At 44.5% G+C, this 17820-nt stretch overlaps 2 protein-coding genes across 2 annotated transcripts; both read left to right on the top strand.

Moving 5' to 3' along the window:
• Positions 1 to 6465: 6465 nt before the first annotated feature.
• LOC123091172 (2-(3-amino-3-carboxypropyl)histidine synthase subunit 2) lies at positions 6466 to 11329 on the top strand. Its single transcript, XM_044512591.1, has 10 exons — positions 6466 to 6717; positions 6839 to 7023; positions 7605 to 7713; positions 8528 to 8921; positions 9349 to 9418; positions 9516 to 9583; positions 10071 to 10186; positions 10258 to 10364; positions 10458 to 10597; positions 10809 to 11329. Exons 1-10 carry the CDS (start codon positions 6634 to 6636, stop codon positions 11057 to 11059), a joined length of 1524 nt encoding a protein of 507 aa, XP_044368526.1. The 5' UTR covers positions 6466 to 6633; the 3' UTR covers positions 11060 to 11329.
• Positions 11330 to 11464: 135 nt separating this feature from the next.
• Positions 11465 to 15931, top strand: LOC123091171 (receptor kinase-like protein Xa21). The gene is made up of 4 exons (XM_044512589.1): positions 11465 to 12076; positions 12181 to 12287; positions 12380 to 15089; positions 15176 to 15931. Exons 3-4 carry the CDS (start codon positions 12401 to 12403, stop codon positions 15535 to 15537), a joined length of 3051 nt encoding a protein of 1016 aa, XP_044368524.1. The 5' UTR covers positions 11465 to 12076; positions 12181 to 12287; positions 12380 to 12400; the 3' UTR covers positions 15538 to 15931.
• The last annotated feature ends 1889 nt before the right edge of the window (positions 15932 to 17820 follow it).

The raw sequence follows: 17820 nt of genomic DNA, 5'->3' as shown, positions 1-17820 counted from the left end.
CATTGTAATGATTCTAACACTCATGGAGCCTTGGTGCTGATCATGTTTTGCTCGTGGAAGAGGCTTAGTCAACGAGTATGTAACATTCAGATCCTTGTGTATCTTGCAAATCTCTATGTCCCCTTCCGACACTTGATGACGGATGGAATTGAAGCGTCTCTTGATGTGCTTGGTTCTCTTGTGAAATCTGGATTCCTTTGCCAAGGCAATTGCACCAGTATTGTCACAAAAGATTTTCATTGGACCCGATGCACTAGGTATGACACCAAGATCGGATATGAACTCCTTCATCCAAACTCCTTCATTTGCTGCTTCCGAAGCAGCAATGTACTCTGCTTCACACGTAGATCCCACCATGACGCTCTGTTTGGAACTGCACCAACTGACAGCTCCTCCATTCAATAAAAATATGTATCCAATTTGCGACTTAGAGTCATCCGGATCAGTGTCAAAGCTTGCATCGACGTAACCGTTTACGACGAGCTCTTTTTCACCTCCATAAACGAGAAACATATTCTTAGTCCTTTTCAGGTATTTCAGGATGTTCTTGACCACTGTCTAGTGCTCCACTCCGGGATTACTTTGGTACCTCCCTGTTATGCTTATATCAAGACATACATCAGGTCTGGTACACAACATTGCATACATGATAGAACCTATGGTTGAAGCATAGGGAATGACTTTGATTTTCTCTCTATCTTCTGCAGTGGTCGAGCATTGAGTCTGACTCAACTTCACACCTTGTAACACATGCAAGAACCCTTTCTTTGACTGGTCCATTTTGAACTTCTTCAAAACTTTATCAAGGTATGTGCTTTGTGAAAGTCCAATTAAGTGTCTTGATCTATCTCTATAGATCTTGACGCCCAATATGTAAGCAACTTCTCCGAGGTCTTTCATAGAAAAACTCTTATTCAGGTATCCCTTTATGCTATCCAGAAATTATATATCATTTCCAATCAACAATATGTCATCTACATATAAGATTAGAAATGCTACAGAGCTCCCACTCAACCATATGCTTTGATCACACTATCAAAGCGTTTATTCCAACTCTGAGAGGCTTGCACCAGTCCATAAATGGATCGCTGGAGCTTGCACACTTTGCTAGCACACTTTGGATCGATAAAACCTTCCGGTTGCATCATATACAACTCTTCTTCCAGAAATCCATTTGGGAATGCAGTTTTGACATCCATTTGCCAAATTTCATAATCATAAAATGCAGCAACTACTAACATGATTCAGACAGACTTAAGCATCGCTACGGGTGAGAAAGTCTCATCATACTCAACTCCTTAAACTTGTCGAAAACCTTTCGCAACAAGTCGAGCTTTGTAAATAGTAACATTACCGTCCACGTCTGTCTTCTTCTTAAAGATCCATTTATTTTCTATGGCTTGCCGATCATCGGGCAAGTCCACCAAAGTCCACACTTTGTTCTCATACATGAATCCCATCTCAGATTTCATGGCCTCTAGCCATTTCGTGGAATCTGGGCTCATCATCGCTTCCTCATAGTCCGTAGGTTCATCATGGTCTAGTAACATGACTTCCAGAACAGGATTATCGTACCACTCTGGTGCGGATCTTACTCTGGAAGACCTACGAGGTTTGGTAGTAACTTGATCTGAAGCTTCATGATCATCATCATTAGCTTCCTCACTAATTGGTGTAGGAATCATAGGAACTGATTTCTGTGATGAACTACTTTCCAATAAGGGAGAAGGTACAACTACCTCATCAAGTTCTACTTTCCTCTCACTCACTTCTTTTCTCTAGAAAGGATCCATTCTTAGGAACAAAGATTTTGCCTTCAGATCTGTGATAGAAGGTGTACCCAACAATTTCCTTTGGGTATCCTATGAAGACACACTTCTCCGATTTGGGTTCGAGCTTATCAGGTTGAAGCTTTTTCACATAAGCATCGCAGCCCCAAACTTTAAGAAACGACAACTTTGGTTTCTTGCCAAACCATAGTTCATAAGGCATCGTCTCAATGGATTTGATGGTGCCCTATTTAATGTGAATGTAGCTGTCTCTAAAGCATAACCCCAAAACGATAGCGGTAAATCAGTAAGAGACATCATAGATCTCACCATATCCAATAAAGTACGTTACAACGTTCAGACACACCATTTTGCCGTGGTGTTCCATGTGGCATTAATTGTGAAAGTATCCCATGTTGTTTGAAATGAAGACCAAACTTGTAACTCAAATATTCCCCTCCACAATCAGATCGTAGAAACTTTATTTTGTTGTTACGATCATTTTCCACTTCACTCTGAAATTCTTTGAACTTTTCAAATGTTTCAGACTTATGCTTCATTAAGTAGACATAACCATATCTGCTCAAATCATCTGTGAAGGTAAGAAAATAACGATACCCACCACGAGCATCGATACTCATTGGACCGCATACATCGGTATGTATTATTCCAACAAGTCAGTAGCTCGTTCCATTGTTCCAGAGAACGAATTTTTAGTCATCTTGCCCATAAGGCACGGTTCGCAAGCACCAAGTGATTCATAATCAAGTGATTCCAAAAGTCCACCAGCATGGAGTTTCTTTATGCGCTTTACACCGATATGACCCAAACGACAGTGCCACAAATAAGTTGCACTATCATTATTAAACTTCAATCTTTTGGCTTTAACACTATGAATATGTGTATTACTACTATCAAGATTCAACAAAAATAGATCACTCAGCAGGGGTGCATGACCATAAAAAATATTACTCATATAAATAGAACAACCATTATTCTCTAATTTAAATGAATAACCATCTCGCATTAAACAAGATCCAGATATAATGTTCATGCTCAACACTGGCACCAAATAACAATTATTCAGGTCTAAAACTAATCCTGATGGTATATGTAGAGGTAGCGTGCCGACCGCGATCACATCGACTTTGGAACCATTTCCCACGCGCATCATCACCTCGTCCTTAGCCAATCTTTGCTTAATCCGTAGCCCCTATTTCGAGTTGCAAATATGAGCAACAAAACCAGTATCAAATACCCAGGTGCTACTACGAGCATTAGTTAAGTACACATCAATAACATGTATATCAAATATATCTTTCACTTTGCCATCCTTCTTATCCGCCAAATACTTGGGGCAGTTCCGCTTCCAGTGACCAGTCCCTTTGTAGTAGAAGCACTCAGTTTCAGGCTTAGGTCCAGACTTGGGTTTCTTCTCTTGAGCAGCAACCTTTTTGCCGTTCTTCTTGAAGTTCCCTTCTTCCCTTTGTCCTTTTTCTTGAAACTAGTGGTCTTATTGACCATCAACATTTGATGCTCCTTTTTGATTTCTACCTCCGCAGCCTTTAGCATCGCGAAGAGCTTGGGAATAGTCTTGTTCATCCCTTGCATATTATAGTTCATCACGAAGCGTTTATAGCTTGGTGGTAGTGATTGAAGAACTCTGTCAATGACACAATCAACTGGAAGATCAACTCCCAGTTGAGTCAAGTGATTATGGTACCCAGATATTCTGAGTATGTGTTCACTGACAGAACTATTCTCCTCCGTTTTGCAGTTGTAGAACTTGTTGGAGACTTCATATCTCTCAACTCGGGCATTTGCTTGAAATATTAACTTCAACTCTTGGAACATCTCATATGCTTCATGACGTTCAAAACGTCTTTGAAGTCCCGATTTTAAGCCGTAAAGCATGGCACACTGAACTATCGAGTAGTCATCAGCTTTGCTCTGCCAGGCGTTCTTAATGTCATCAGTAGCATCTGCAGCAGGCCTGGCACCCAACGGTGCTTTCAGGATGTAATTCTTCTTGCAACAATGAGGATAATCCTCAAGTTACGGACCTAGTCCATGTAGTTGCTGCCATCATCTTTCAACTTAGCTTTCTCTAGGAACGCATTAAAATTCAAAGGAACGGTAGCACGGGCCATTGATCTACAACAACATAGACATGCAAAAAACTATCAAGTACTAAGTTCATGACAAATTAAAGTTCAATTAATCATATTACTTAAAAACTCCCACTTAGATAGACATCCCTCTAATCATTTTTGGTATGGGGGCGTGCATTTTCCCAGTCGCCCCCAACAAATAGTCATTTTCCCTTTTTCTTTTCTTCGATCATTCCAACAAACACCTTCTGTGCGTGCATGCCCAACACGTGGACTCGAGCTCGCCAGCGACGACCCCGGGCCACCCCGTCCTTCCTCTTCCGCCATGGCCGTCGGTGGCGCCGGCGTTCTGCTCTGCATGGAGGCCGCGCCGCACGATGCCAAAGCTCCCACCAGGAACGCCAGACGCTCGCTCGCACACCACGCCCGCCTGGACGTCGATGCCAATCGTCGGGCACAGGTCGCCTGGACGCCCGGCATGCCACGCCCGACCAGCCCGGCCGCCCCACGCGCCGCCCGGCCTCCCACACTCGCCGCCCCACGCGCCGCCCGACCTCCTGCCCTGGCCGTCGTGCTCGCCCCGGATCACCGCTGGCCACCGCCAGTCGTGCCCCTGCGAGGGCTGCGCCCGCCGGTACGTGGCTCGTGGCCAGGGCTGCCCGTGGTCGCCACACCTGGTGCCGGGGCCGCCCATGGCCGACGCGCCCGGTGCCGGGGGCCGCCTGTGGTCGCCACGCTCGGGGCCGGTGCGCCTGGTGCCGGGGACGCCCGTGGCCTCCGCGCTCGGGGCCGGGTGCGCCCGTGGCCGGCGCGCCCAGTGCTGGGGCCGCCCGTGGCAGGCCTCGCCGCCCACGCCCGCCCGTGGCAGGCCTCGACGCCCGCGCCCGCCCACAGCGTCGCTGGCCGCCTGGACCACGGCCGCACTCCTCGTCGACGCATGGCTTCCTGGCCGCCGAGTCTTTCACGCTGGCCAAGACGGAGCTCCCCGGCGTGGCCTTCTGCTGCAACGACATGAATGAGGGCGACGGGTACCCGGCGTGGCCTGGAGATGCAGGAGAGAGGCCATGCACGCGGTGGGCCTGTGAGGAAAAGAGGAGAGAGAGTGAGGAGAGGCTGACTTGTGGGGGGGTTTGCATGCAAAAAGAGCGCCGACGCCCCAACTGCCCTCCCAGCTTTCTGGGTTCGGGTTGGGACCGCCGGACGTAATTTTGGCTAAACTCGGCGCTATTTGAGCTTTTGGGGGTATGACTAGGTGAAAAAAATGCGCGCCGGCGATGCAAAAGGCCTCCTGGGGGGGGGGGGGGGCTCCCGGGACGACGACTGGAGATGCTCTAACCTTCTTGATGTACACAAGCGTGCAACACTTTAACAACGTGGTGTGCTACATCGAGCTCAATTTACTCTTCACAGGCTGGTTTGGATCTGTTCTTGTACTAAATACACATATGGCATTTTCATGTACTTCCTCCTATCTAAAACAATGATAAGTAATGTGCAGTGGAGAGACTATATACAATGTACTGATCGTTTAGATTACTGAAGTACTTCATTTTTTTCTTGAGAAAGTATGCTTGTATTCAAATCACAAAATAATACAGTCCTTGATTCATACAAGCACACCCTAACACACACATAAATAAATTGGAATAACAAAGAGCACCCTAAAACAATTAGTAAAACACGAAGATCTCCGTACCTCTGTGTCATCATCTCTAAACCCTGCGAGAAGACCCCTGCAACATAAGCATCTGCAACCAGACCTAAGTAGACTATCATCTTCAACCAGGATATAATCGCTGCCAGGCTGCTCCCCCTTTTCTTCACTCCCGCGCCGAAAAGATAAGGACACACATATGCATCCAACACGCTTGCACCAGCCTTCGCCATCTATGGCTTTGAGTATCGATGTATGTGCCCCTTTTCGGATGAAAGAGAACTAGGATCCGGTTCCGACGCTGCGGTCGGGCCAACTGCCCGGGCAAAAGCAGGATATCCCTCCAGCAACAACACAAAGGAGGAAGAAACACAACACGAAATCATACCGACGATGAGGAAGAAGAATCCATGTCTCCGCACAATCACCACCCATCCGAGGACCAACCAAGTCAGTGTAGATCGACCTCCAGACACCATAGCCCTCAACCTCGACGAGATCCGAGGATCCCTTACCCCGCTGGCTCCTAGACGAAGGCAAGAGCCCCGCCTAATCGTGAACGGAGCCTGAAGAAACTTGTTTGGACAAGACGCCGTCGCAACAGCCTCGACAACGACTCCCTCAATCCTAACCACCGAGAACCCATCCGACGCACATATCTGAGTTCCCCCTCCCTCCCGCCGCCGGAGCGGCCGGCCGAGGGAGAGGGAACCAGCAGCGGCGCTGGCGGCTTGCGAAGGGAACCCGCAGTCGCTTTCTTTCGGCCTCGCTACGATCCTGGGAAACATACTGTAAGATCTTATATTTCTTTTCTTTACAGAGGGAGTACATATTTTCCTTTTCAGCTAAATTCGAGCCCAGCTGTGTGTCAATTGCAGATGGAGGGCGTGAATGCGTTCGTGTGAACCCTAAACTTTCCATCCAACGGCTCAAAACAGACGAAGAACGAAAGAACCTGCCTCCGAGCTCAACAGCACCGCCGGCGGCGTCCCAAAGAGCAAAGCCCTCGGCCCGAGCTCCCCTGCTGCTCCCTGTCCTGCACTTCCTTCCTTCCGCACGGAACCCGCTCTCGCCGGCAGGCAAGCCGAATCCCCCCACCATGGACGACGTTAGCTCAAGGTACGAGATCCCGCGGACGGCCGAGTTCCTGCGGCGCCGCGCCTACACCAGGGTCGCCCTCCAGGTAGTTCCCCCCTCTTCTTCTTTCTCTTGAGGTTAATTTGGTGCTTTAGCTGTAAAAAATCACCCCATTTGACTCCGACGCCTTTGCCTTGGTTGCTTGTCTCGGCTCCATGGCGCTTTAGTTCCCGGACGAGCTGCTCAAGGATGCGGCGGCGGTGGCGCGGGCGCTGCGGGCGGAGCTCGGCGGCGGGGCCAAGCTGTTCGTGATGGCCGACACCGCGTACAACTCGTGCTGCGTCGATGAGGTGGGGGCGTCCAACATCGACGCCCAGTGCGTCGTCCACTACGGCCACTCCTGCATGAGCCCGTGAGCCCTTCTTTGCCCCCCCTCATCGTTCGTCAGTTGTTGCGCCCCGTTTTAATGTGCAGGCTGAGTCGAGAAAACAAGATTGTTGCTTCGGAATGGGAGTTTTTGTCTCTGTAGGTGGTTGATTTCTCTGTTTGTTGGATTAACGATTGGATGCTTCAGATTGTTCTGTTAGGGGCATTGATAATTACTACTCCCTCCGTCCGGAAATACTTGTCATCAAAATGAATAAAAGGGGATGTATGTAGATGTATTTTAGTTCTAGGTACATCCATTTTTGTTCATTTTGATGACAAGTATTTCCGGACGGAGGGAGTACTAGGCAATCATGTTAGAGATGGTCTGCTGTCTAGCAAAGGCATTGCCAGCTCTGAATTTAGCAGGAAATGGTTGATAGTAATACAAGGTGTTCCTCATTTATGTCCGGTCATGATGTCAGTGGGAGATGCTTATCATATTAATATTTCGTTTTTATTCACTTATACAGTTCCAGTCATTATGATGATTGTTTGCTGGAAGCCATTACCTTTTTGTTTCACATTATCAAAACTCTGTGCTGACAAGAACAAATCTAAATGCAGAACATCGAATTTGCCAGCTTTCTTCGTATTTGGGAAGGCACCATTGGACATCAGTTCGTGTTGCCGCTCATTGCTGGATTGCTCGAGAGAAAGCAGTAAACCCGTTCTTGTATGCCTCAACTATTTCTTATGCTGAAAATTGTGCTTTAGTATATGGAATAAGCATAAGATGTTCGTTTGTTATTGAATTCTCAGTTCTGGAGTTCACACAACTTTTCTAAACTACATTACTAAATCAACATACTGAAAATGGTTGCAGCTTGTTGCTAAATTGCTTGAGAGAAATCAGTAAACCACTTGTATGCCTCAAACTATTTCTTACGCTGAAAGTTGTGCTTTGGTTTATGGAATAAGCATCTATTTAGTCCTTGTCATTGAATTCTGGAGTTCACATTTTTTCTGAACTACATAACATCATCGTACTGAAAATGTTTGCCTTTCGTACTGAAGTAAAATCACCCTTTCTAAGTATATTAAATAAAATTAATAAGTTAGAAAAGATGGCATTTTCGGTTATAGGCATTTTCTTTCTAAGTTTAAATATTTATTATTTAGAACAATATAACTTTACCGGTAAGCTTAAATGTAATATCAATTAGGCCATATCCTTCGCAAGGAAGTACACAAAATTGATTTAGGTCACGATTCTAAATTAGAGTAGTTAGAACAAAAACAAATTGAGTTGGCTGTGGTCATTCTGTTGTGTTGCCGTTAATGGCTACATCTGCATGAAATTACCCTGTTTCTGGTAATAATTATGTAATGCCTGCATATTGTTTAATTTATCTGCTAACTATTTTTTTTCTGTTGCTGCATGTTTCCAGCGGTGTTACTATTTGCTGATTCAATTTGTCGAGCTATCAATTGTTATATTCATCACTTATACTTGTAATAGTATTTTGCTGATCTGACTTATTAAATAGGTGTTATGTGGGTTAGAGTATGCACATGCTTTGGACGATCTTAAAAGAGCCACTTTGGAATTATGCAAATCAGATTGTCAAAATTCCGAAATCCATTATGCAGAAGTTCTGTGTTCAGAAATGAGTCCGTCATCAAGTCCCACTGCAGAAGAGCAATGTTCTCAATCCAATGGAAGCACTCATAATGATGGTTTGCCTGCAGACAATGATGATTTGGCAACACTTGTGAACAGTTGCTGTAATGTGGAAGGATCCACGCGCAAGTATAATCTTGGAGGCCTTACATGGCGCATATCCACCGATGAGAAAATGGATGACTATTTGTTATATTGGATTGGACAAGATAACTCTGCTTTTGCCAACGTTGCACTTACTTTCAATAAATGTGATATAGGTCTGTTTCCCTCTTCCTCAGTTTATGGCTAGTTGGAGAATCACTTCAATTCATGCAAATCATGTTTTGCCTAATTTCTAGTTTGGCTCTATAATATATCAATGTACAATCCAGTTTGCTTCTCTTGACACATGTGTAAACAGTTATATGACAATATGAAACCTACACTATGGAGACTTGGAGAGCATGCTCGTTTGACCTTTAGGACATGTATTAATGACTTCTGCTAAATTATTTGTATTGTTAACATATAATATAGCCAGTGGGTTCCTGTGTTTTATTATGGGCCTGGCACCCTGGCATGCAGTACATGGATACGGTATCATGTGGTAGCATTTCGAGCATCCTTTATTTTTATGTTTGCTCCTAAGAGAAAAGATCTTTCTAATGAAATGAATTTGAATATTAATGAAACGTTTGTATGCAGTTAGATACGACACAGTAGCAAATCAATTCTCAAGGGATGTCTCTCATCTGATGAAAATTCTTAGGCGCAGGTACATTTTTGTGCAGCATATGTATGCTATTATTTTCCTTTGAAATGCACGTACACATTATCTGTGTAGTATTAATAATAATACAAACTGTTTGTAGATATTACCTTGTGGAGAAGGCAAAGGATGCAAATATTGTTGGCATTTTGGTGGGAACTCTAGGCGTTGGTATGTACATTGTTACCTTTAATATTGAAAATATAGTTATGCCAATGTTAGGTAGGTGAGCATGGAAATCTAAGCTACCTTGGGTTTGGCTCTGCAATGTGGTATTGGGGAACTTGTTTGAATTGGACTTCAGATTTTAGCACCGCTTTCCTCAGTGTTTCAGGGTAAACATGCCATATGTTGAGCATCAAATAACTTGTGCATGTGGGTTGATTTGGTTCGATCTGGTCCGGCCTGATTGGTTCAGACCAAGGCTTATTCGGCTAGTTTGAAGCAGTTCAAAGCGGGACATATGCATGGTTTTTTGAATTTCTTTGGTGGTTTGACCGGATCAGGCCCTGATTATGTTTTCTCTTCTAGTTGAACTTCCTGTTTTTTCATGATTAGAGATTCATTCACTGAACTTGACTACAACTATTCGCTTATCACTTTGGTACTGTTGTGGACATATAATTGTGGTTCTGTGGCACATTGATTGTTGATACAGCTGGTTACCTTGACATAATCGAGCAAATGAAAAATCTGATCAAAGCTGCTGGAAAGAAATCTTATACACTGGTCATGGGACGGCCTAATTCTGCTAAGCTTGCCAATTTTCCTGAGGTGCTAGTGAATTCTAATTGTTTGTTCTGCTTCTCATATGTAGATTGACTGACAGATATTTTCTGTGGCAGTGTGAAGTTTTTGTATATGTTTCTTGTGCCCAAACTGCTTTATTGGATAGCAAAGAACTTTTAGCCCCAGTTATCACACCATTTGAAGCTGTATTAGCTTTTAGCAGGTACATGTCATTATTGACAACAGTATACGTGTGGCATTAAGTTTGAAGAATATCTTCTTTATCATCATTATTGGATCTGTGACACATTTTCAGAGGAAGAGAATGGACTGGAGAATATCTTTTGGATTTCAAGGAATTGATCAGTTCGGAGAAACCAGAAGTTGCAAGCAAAAGTGAAGAAGCACGTTTTTCTTTTATCAAAGGCGGCTATGTGGAAGATGATCGTCCTCAAGGTATTATGCACTTGGATCTATATATCTGTCACTGTGTGCACTAGGTCTTTTACCTGTTGAAGTCCTGCAACATTAGTGTGTTCACCTATTGAGTTCCATATTTCATTTGGAACCTTATAAAAACTCCACATGTTAATAGTTATGGTCTCGTGATTCATGCTTTTTTTCTTCTTCTAAATCACACGTGTTTTCCCGCCATTTGGCCCCACAGAAAACGAGGAGCATTCAGAAACATCACTTGCACTGGCCGAGCTAACGGAGAAGGCCCTAAGCACCCGAAACCAAAATAGCGATGCAGTTCTTTACCAAGGAGGTGCGAAGTCTGCGATCGAATACCTCAAGGCCCGGTCCTACCGTGGTATGACTGGAGAATACGAGGGTCCAGCGCCAGACTCGGTCTTGATAGGCAGGACAGGGAGGGCTGCTGGTTACTCTGATGAGAAAACGAAGAGCCCAGAATGAGGGAATGCTGCGTGCATTTGCATACTGGACAGTTTTGTGGGGAAAGCCTGCTGGTTTGTTTTAGCGGGGAAAACGATACTTTTGGATGCCGTTTTACTGGCTTAGGGCCTAGTTTGGCTGTCCTTTGGGTTTTGTATACTAGAAACTGCTGTATTCACAGGGTCAGTTTTGTTGTGAGCCATGAGGCGCATGTGAAGCACTGTGGAAATTTGTGTAAAACTGTGGCACTTAGCCAAATTAAGTAGATTTTGGTGCCGGTGGTTTATTGTCCTATACCCTGTCTAACCATTTTTTTGCGTGCACGTTAATCGGAGTGATGCCTGCAGGGGAACTGTATAGTTTTGTTCAATGAAACACAGGTGTTATCTACAAGATATATTGGGAATATACATCAAGGAGGAGTGGAGTGGACTGTGCAGAGCTTGGACCCAAGCTAAACAGAGAGAATACAAATATCCTTTTTGAATAGAATTTTCAGGAGTCCAGACTAGCATTAATGTTGTGAAAAAACTTGGTGTTTCCTTGACTCGAGCTGTTCTATGCAGCCACCTTGGAGACTTGCGTGAAGGAGATCCTGGCGTCCCTATCCAGGTGGTGGAATGGGAGCTCCAGTGTAATATTCTTGCAGGCATCATTGACGAATAGTCAAGGTTGGGCAGATAATATAGTCGAAATGGCTTGGCTGCCAAGGCATCTTGACCAGCCAGCCGGCCGGCCGGCCGATTGCGAAGAAACTGATCAACATTCGGGTGTGCCAACCACTCCACGGGTCCATGGGCAAGTGAAGACGAACCTGGAGTCAACTAGCATGGAAAGCAGCGGATCCGAATGAGTTTTGAATAGAGTTGCCTTGGCTTACTAGTTAGTAGCTAGAGACAGTGAAGCCCTATAAAAACGAGAGAACCCATGGTCATGGGCACTCACACTCTGCTCACCCCATCGTCTGCCGGCCGCTGACCAGTTTTGCTTCAACGCACGGCACCGCCGGTGGTGACCAAGGCAGCCGTAAGCAAGCAAGTAAGCCTCACTTGTTTAAGCATCTGTTCATGTCACTCATCTATAGCTTTTGCTTCTCACAAACTGTATACATCATTCATGTTCTCCTCTTCTACTCTACACAGGGATGTGAAGAGAACTCTGATGATCTACGTGCAGTAGCCAAGGTTTCACCTATTCGAACCGTGCCCAAGAACCTTGAGAAAAGAAACGACTCTAAATAACTTTGGAGGTAAGCAACATACAAAAATCCATCCTGACCATCTAGTTGGAACACATGTGGCCAACGTTTCCTGACCATCTAAATTCCCTCTGCTATTGTAGATTTGGCCAGAGTATAACACAATGAAGGATGCTGTGATTGGGCAGTTTCTCCTGGTGCTCATAGCAGCGTCCAGTGCGGCTGCACAAGCCGTCGCCACCTCCACTCACAGTAATGAAACGGACCGCCTCTCCCTGCTTGAGTTCAAGAAGGCCATCGTCCTCGACCCGCAGCGAGCCCTGGCGTCCTGGAACGAGAGCACCCACCTCTGTTATTGGGAAGGCGTCTCTTGCAGGACCAGGGACCTGCGCCGCGTCGTCTCTCTTCGCCTAGTCAACCGGGGTTTAGTGGGGCACATCTCTCCATGGCTCGGGAACCTGACGTTCCTCAGAAATCTAGCACTGCCGAAAAACACTTTCACGGGGGAGATCCCTTTGTCCCTTGGCCGCCTTCGTCGCCTCCAGACCGTCCACCTTAGCAATAACATTCTGCAGGGCAGCATCCCCACCAGCCTTGCAAACTGTTCCAGCCTCAAGGTCCTGTGGCTCAACAACAATGGTCTGGATGGCCAAATTCCTGCGGACCTCCCTCCGAACCTCCAGCAGCTGCAGCTTTCAACTAACGACATTGGTGGAACCATCCCTCCTTCCATTGCCAATGTCTCAGCAATGAGGAAGCTCAGCTGTGCGTTTAATCGTATCCAGGGCAGCATCCCTGACGAGCTTGCACAGTTGGGCGGGCTGGAGATTCTTTATCTGGGTAGTAATCTGTTGGTAGGCATGTTTCCACCAGCCATCCTCAATCTTTCCAGTCTCACCGGCCTCGGGCTTAACACGAATATGTTAAGTGGCGAGGTACCGTCCGACATAGGTAACTCTCTGCCTAATCTCCAGATACTTTCGTTAGGCCAGAACTTCTTTCATGGGGAAATCCCGCATTCATTCGTAAACGCAACCAGTCTACGTGTCTTGGACATATCGACGAATAATTTTACTGGGGTTGTGCCTAGCTCCATTGGCAGACTCTCCAAACTTGTCAAGTTAAATATTGAGACGAATAAGGTCCAAGCACGCAACAAGCAAGAATGGGACTTTGTGAGTAGCTTAGCAAACTGCACTGAGCTACAAGGTCTCTCGTTAGCAGGTAATCTTCTAGAAGGTCAGGTGCCAAGTTCATTGAGTAACCTTTCCATTCATGTTCAGTATCTGTTTTTGGGACAAAATCGGTTGGCAGGGAGCTTTCCTTCCGGCATAGCAAACTTTCCCAACCTGATCATTTTAGGATTGGACTACAATCGATTTACAGGTGTGGTACCACACTGGCTGGGAGCATTCAAAAATTTGCAAAAACTGAGCTTATCCACCAACATGTTTACAGGCAACATTCCTTCCTCCCTTTCCAATTTATCCCAATTAATAGAACTCCTTCTAGACACAAACCAATTCATTGGGCACATACCGACAAGCTTGGGAAACCTTCAATCGCTTGAAACACTGAGCATTTCCAATAATAATCTTCATGGTAGGGTGCCAGAGAGGATCTTTAGCATTCCAACAATAAGGGAAATTGGATTATCATCCAACAACCTTCACGGACAACTTCCTGCAGAAGTAGGCAACGCCAAGCAGCTCGTGATTTTGTTGCTTTCAGCCAACAAGTTATCTGGAGATATTCCAAGCACTGTGGGTGCTTGCAAAAGTTTGGAAGACATTGAGTTGGACAATAATATTTTCAATGGCAACATCCCCGCTTCATTCGGCAACCTATTTGGCCTAAAAGTCCTCAATTTGTCTTACAATAACTTAACCGGTTCAGTACCAGCGTCTCTTGGGAACCTTCAGCATCTTGAACAATTAGATTTGTCGTTCAACCATCTTGAGGGCAAGGTTCCAGTACATGGAATATTCAAGAACGCAACTGCCACACATATTGATGGAAATCAGGGCCTTTGTGGTGGGGCATCGAACTTATACCTGCCTTCATGTTCTGTTATGTCTTCAAATATATCTAAATACAGGCTACCTGTAATATTCAAAGTAGCAATCCCACTCGCTTGCATGCTCTCACTGCTTGCTACGGTGATCTTTGTGTTGCTTTGGCGGAGGAAAAAACATATGAGAAGTTCTATGTCTTCGCTCTCATTTGATAGCAAATTTCCTAAAGTTTCTTATAAGGATCTTGCTAGAGCAACTGATGGATTCTCTGTATCCAATTTGATTGGCACGGGAAGATACAGTTCAGTATATAGAGGGAAGATACTTCAAGAAGAAAATGTGGTTGCAGTGAAAGTATTGTGCTTAGAGACAAGGGGAGCACAGAGGAGCTTCATTGCAGAGTGCAATGCTTTGCGAAATGTGCGACACCGCAATCTAGTCCGTATCTTAACTGCATGCTCTAGCATCGATTCTAGAGGAAATGATTTCAAAGCGTTATTGTATGAGTTCATGCCAGGAGGGGATTTGCATAACTTGCTTTACTCAACGGAAGGCAATGGCAACTCTTTAAAACAGAGCTACATTTCACTTGCTCAAAGGTTAAACATTGTGGTGGATATAGCAGATGCAATGGCGTACCTGCACCATAACCACCATGGAAGTATTGTTCATTGTGATCTCAAACCCAGCAACATTCTTTTGGATAATGGCATGGTAGCTCATGTTGGAGACTTTGGACTCGCACGGTTGCAAGTCTATCCCATGTCATCATCCTTTGATGGCTCGACATCGGTTTCTTCGCTTGCAATCAGGGGAACCATAGGATATGTTGCTCCAGGTATTATTTTTTTACGGTCTGTTTTTCTTACTAATTTAGTTGGAAGTGTGAGATTAAACCGATCTCTCGATCTATGCAATCTACAGAATATGGAGCAGGTGGTCAAGTTTCTACCGCTGCAGATGTTTACAGTTTTGGGGTCGTTCTCCTTGAAATATTCATACGAAAGAGCCCAACAGATGACATGTTCAAGGACGGATTAAGCATTGCAAAGTTTGCAGAGGTCAACTTCCCTGACAAGATGTTGCAGAGTGTCGATCCACAACTGGTACAGGAGTTGGACCTTTGCCAAGAAGCTCCATCGGCGGAGGATAATGGAGTACATTGTTTACTTTCTGTGCTGAATGTTGGCCTTTGCTGCACCAAGTCCTCTCCAAGTGATCGCATCAACATGGAGGAGGTGGCTGGCAGGCTGCATAGAGTCAGGGATGCATATATTGGAGGCTAAGACGAAGCTGAAGAATCAGTTCAACAATTGCAGCTTGGACTTTTTTTTTTTTGGGGTGCAAAAGTATGGTCTTGCTTAACATTATTTTGTATTGAACCGGCTCACCACTCCTTGGTCTAGAAAAGATGAGTGCTATAGGGGAAGAAAACAATGGTGCCATACTTAATGTACAACTAGAGCACCAAATGTACTCTCTTGCCATTCAATCCGCTGGTGCTGGATCTGGTTTTACCACAGCTTGGACTAGGAGCATATGCAAATGTGTAAAGTCATAATGCGGTATATGATGTAAAGGATGAGCAGCATGTGTGGGGAGGGCAATGAATCATAGGATTTGTAGGGCCTTGCACATTTTCTTCTTTATTGTGATGAATTCACCATGAGCCAATGGTATTAAACACGAAGAGTCATGGTTGGTGAGTCACCACTATATAGCAGACTTTACATATGTTGCTAGTGATAATTTCTCGTGCAAACTTACTCAACAATGATAGGATCGAGAAGCATTCCGAGCCAGTCAAGGCGTTCCTCTAAATGTGTAGGATTGGGAGGAATCCGGAAGGGGTGTAGAAATAGTACCTATGCTCTACCTTCCAGAGCTGAATCTTCCTGGAGTACAGCGAAGGTCCATTGTGCATAAAGCTTCATAGTTTTAAGATTCCTGAAAATCCCACAAAGAAAGCTTCTTCTACTTGTAGTTGAAGCAGTGTTGCATGAATGACAAGTGCATAGAACTTCTTTCACCTAAGGCCACAGTGTTTTCGCAGAAAGCAAGGCTGGCCCCATATGGTAGTTTTTGTGTATGGTCTTTGATCGGTTACTTCTTTCTGTATGTTTTATGCTTAGGGTTTGCTGGTGTCCAATAGTTCTGGCGATGTTGTCGTGCGTTAAACTGTTGTCGGCATCTCCTTAGTGAGGTTATTGGGCTGATCAGGTTCACGGCCAGGTGACACACTGCATTAAACGTTCGTCCACTTGGGCGTTTTTCATTATCAATTTCATGCAACAAAATTGGGAGCCTAGGCTCCTTTCGTCCAAAAAAAAAAACAGAATTATGATTGTAAATGTGTCATTCATGCGACAAAGGTCTTACTGCTCTCCCACAGCTCAGTTCCCTTCCACAAAGTTCTGTGTGGATATTCTCACTTGTTTACTTCGGGTGAAAATATTATAGATGAAATTAGTACTTTATTCCAAGAAATTTATTACAAAAAATTGATTTTTTCGGGAAAAAAGAAACCCTTAAAGAAGTGGTAACAAGTATCCTTAAACATGATTTTTTGTAAAGAATCTAATATTTTATCAATGTATTACAAGCTTGGCTAGGATTTGTGAGATTCAGTTTACAGAAGAGCAATCAACATCGTTCTCATCTAAAGCAGGTACCCCATAAACAGAAAAAACAATCCAGGGTAGTAAACAATACAAACTTGTAAAGGAGAAGTGGAAAGAAGTCAACAAATGGCGAGCATTTTCTTAAGCATCAACAAGTAGAATATCTCCAAGATCTGACAGTTTCCAAATCTCCTCAAGCTGCTAAAGATGTACTCGTATGAGAACCTGTGGGACAGGTAAACTAGAAGACATATAACAAGAAACCATTACCAAAGAAAAGAAAGGAAAGATAACAAAAACAAGGTTGCTACTACTGTTACAAAGTAGTTTGAGGAAAATCACAGCCTGAACTAAAATATAGTCCAATTAGTTGCTCACAAAGCATTACTTAGCACAACATTGAAGTTTCTTTTCCAAAACAACGATTCCAAAACTTGAGCGAGTACTCTGTACACTCCACATTTGAGCTGGTCTGAACTGGGGTTCCGCGGTCCAAAAGATGCGGTGTACTTCATCGGGTACAGGTCATGTTCATCTCACACCCCAACCTTCTTGGTTAATAGTAGCCCATCTGGTACCATAGTTAATGTACAACGACAGTTCCGAATGTGCTCTTTTGCCATTCAATCCGCTGGTGACGGATCTTGTTTGACAGCAACAACATGCGCAGATGTGTAGAGAGCCATAATGCTAGTACGTGATGCAAACGATGGTCATCATGTGAGTAGGGCACTGAATCCTAGTGTGCTCATGGTTGGTTGTTGGGGCCTTTCACAAATGTCTCTGTGAAAATCTGTGAATATCCTCACTTGTTTACTTTGGTTGACAATGTTGAAGATGAAATCATTACTTTTTTACAGAAAATTTAATAAAAATGTATTTCTTTTGGAAAACGAGAAATCTCCAAAAAGGTGGTAACAATGGAATATCCTCAGACAAGATTTTTGG

Source organism: Triticum aestivum, chromosome 4B, assembly GCF_018294505.1.
Source record: "Triticum aestivum cultivar Chinese Spring chromosome 4B, IWGSC CS RefSeq v2.1, whole genome shotgun sequence".
Lineage (NCBI taxonomy): Eukaryota > Viridiplantae > Streptophyta > Magnoliopsida > Poales > Poaceae > Triticum > Triticum aestivum.
The sequence above is the reverse complement of the archived record's forward strand: the minus strand, read 5'-3'. Positions and strand labels throughout refer to the sequence as shown.

Excerpts from the sequence above, each read along its gene's own strand:
- LOC123091172 (XM_044512591.1), top strand. The coding sequence starts at position 6,634 with ATGGACGACGTTAGCTCAAGGTACGAGATCCCGCGGACGGCCGAGTTC. Across the intron at positions 8,922-9,348 it reads TTTCAATAAATGTGATATAG|TTAGATACGACACAGTAGCA; the intron begins GTCTGTTTCCCT and ends GTTTGTATGCAG. Across the intron at positions 9,584-10,070 it reads GGTGGGAACTCTAGGCGTTG|CTGGTTACCTTGACATAATC; the intron begins GTATGTACATTG and ends TTGTTGATACAG.
- LOC123091171 (XM_044512589.1), top strand. The coding sequence starts at position 12,401 with ATGAAGGATGCTGTGATTGGGCAGTTTCTCCTGGTGCTCATAGCAGCG. Across the intron at positions 15,090-15,175 it reads CATAGGATATGTTGCTCCAG|AATATGGAGCAGGTGGTCAA; the intron begins GTATTATTTTTT and ends TGCAATCTACAG.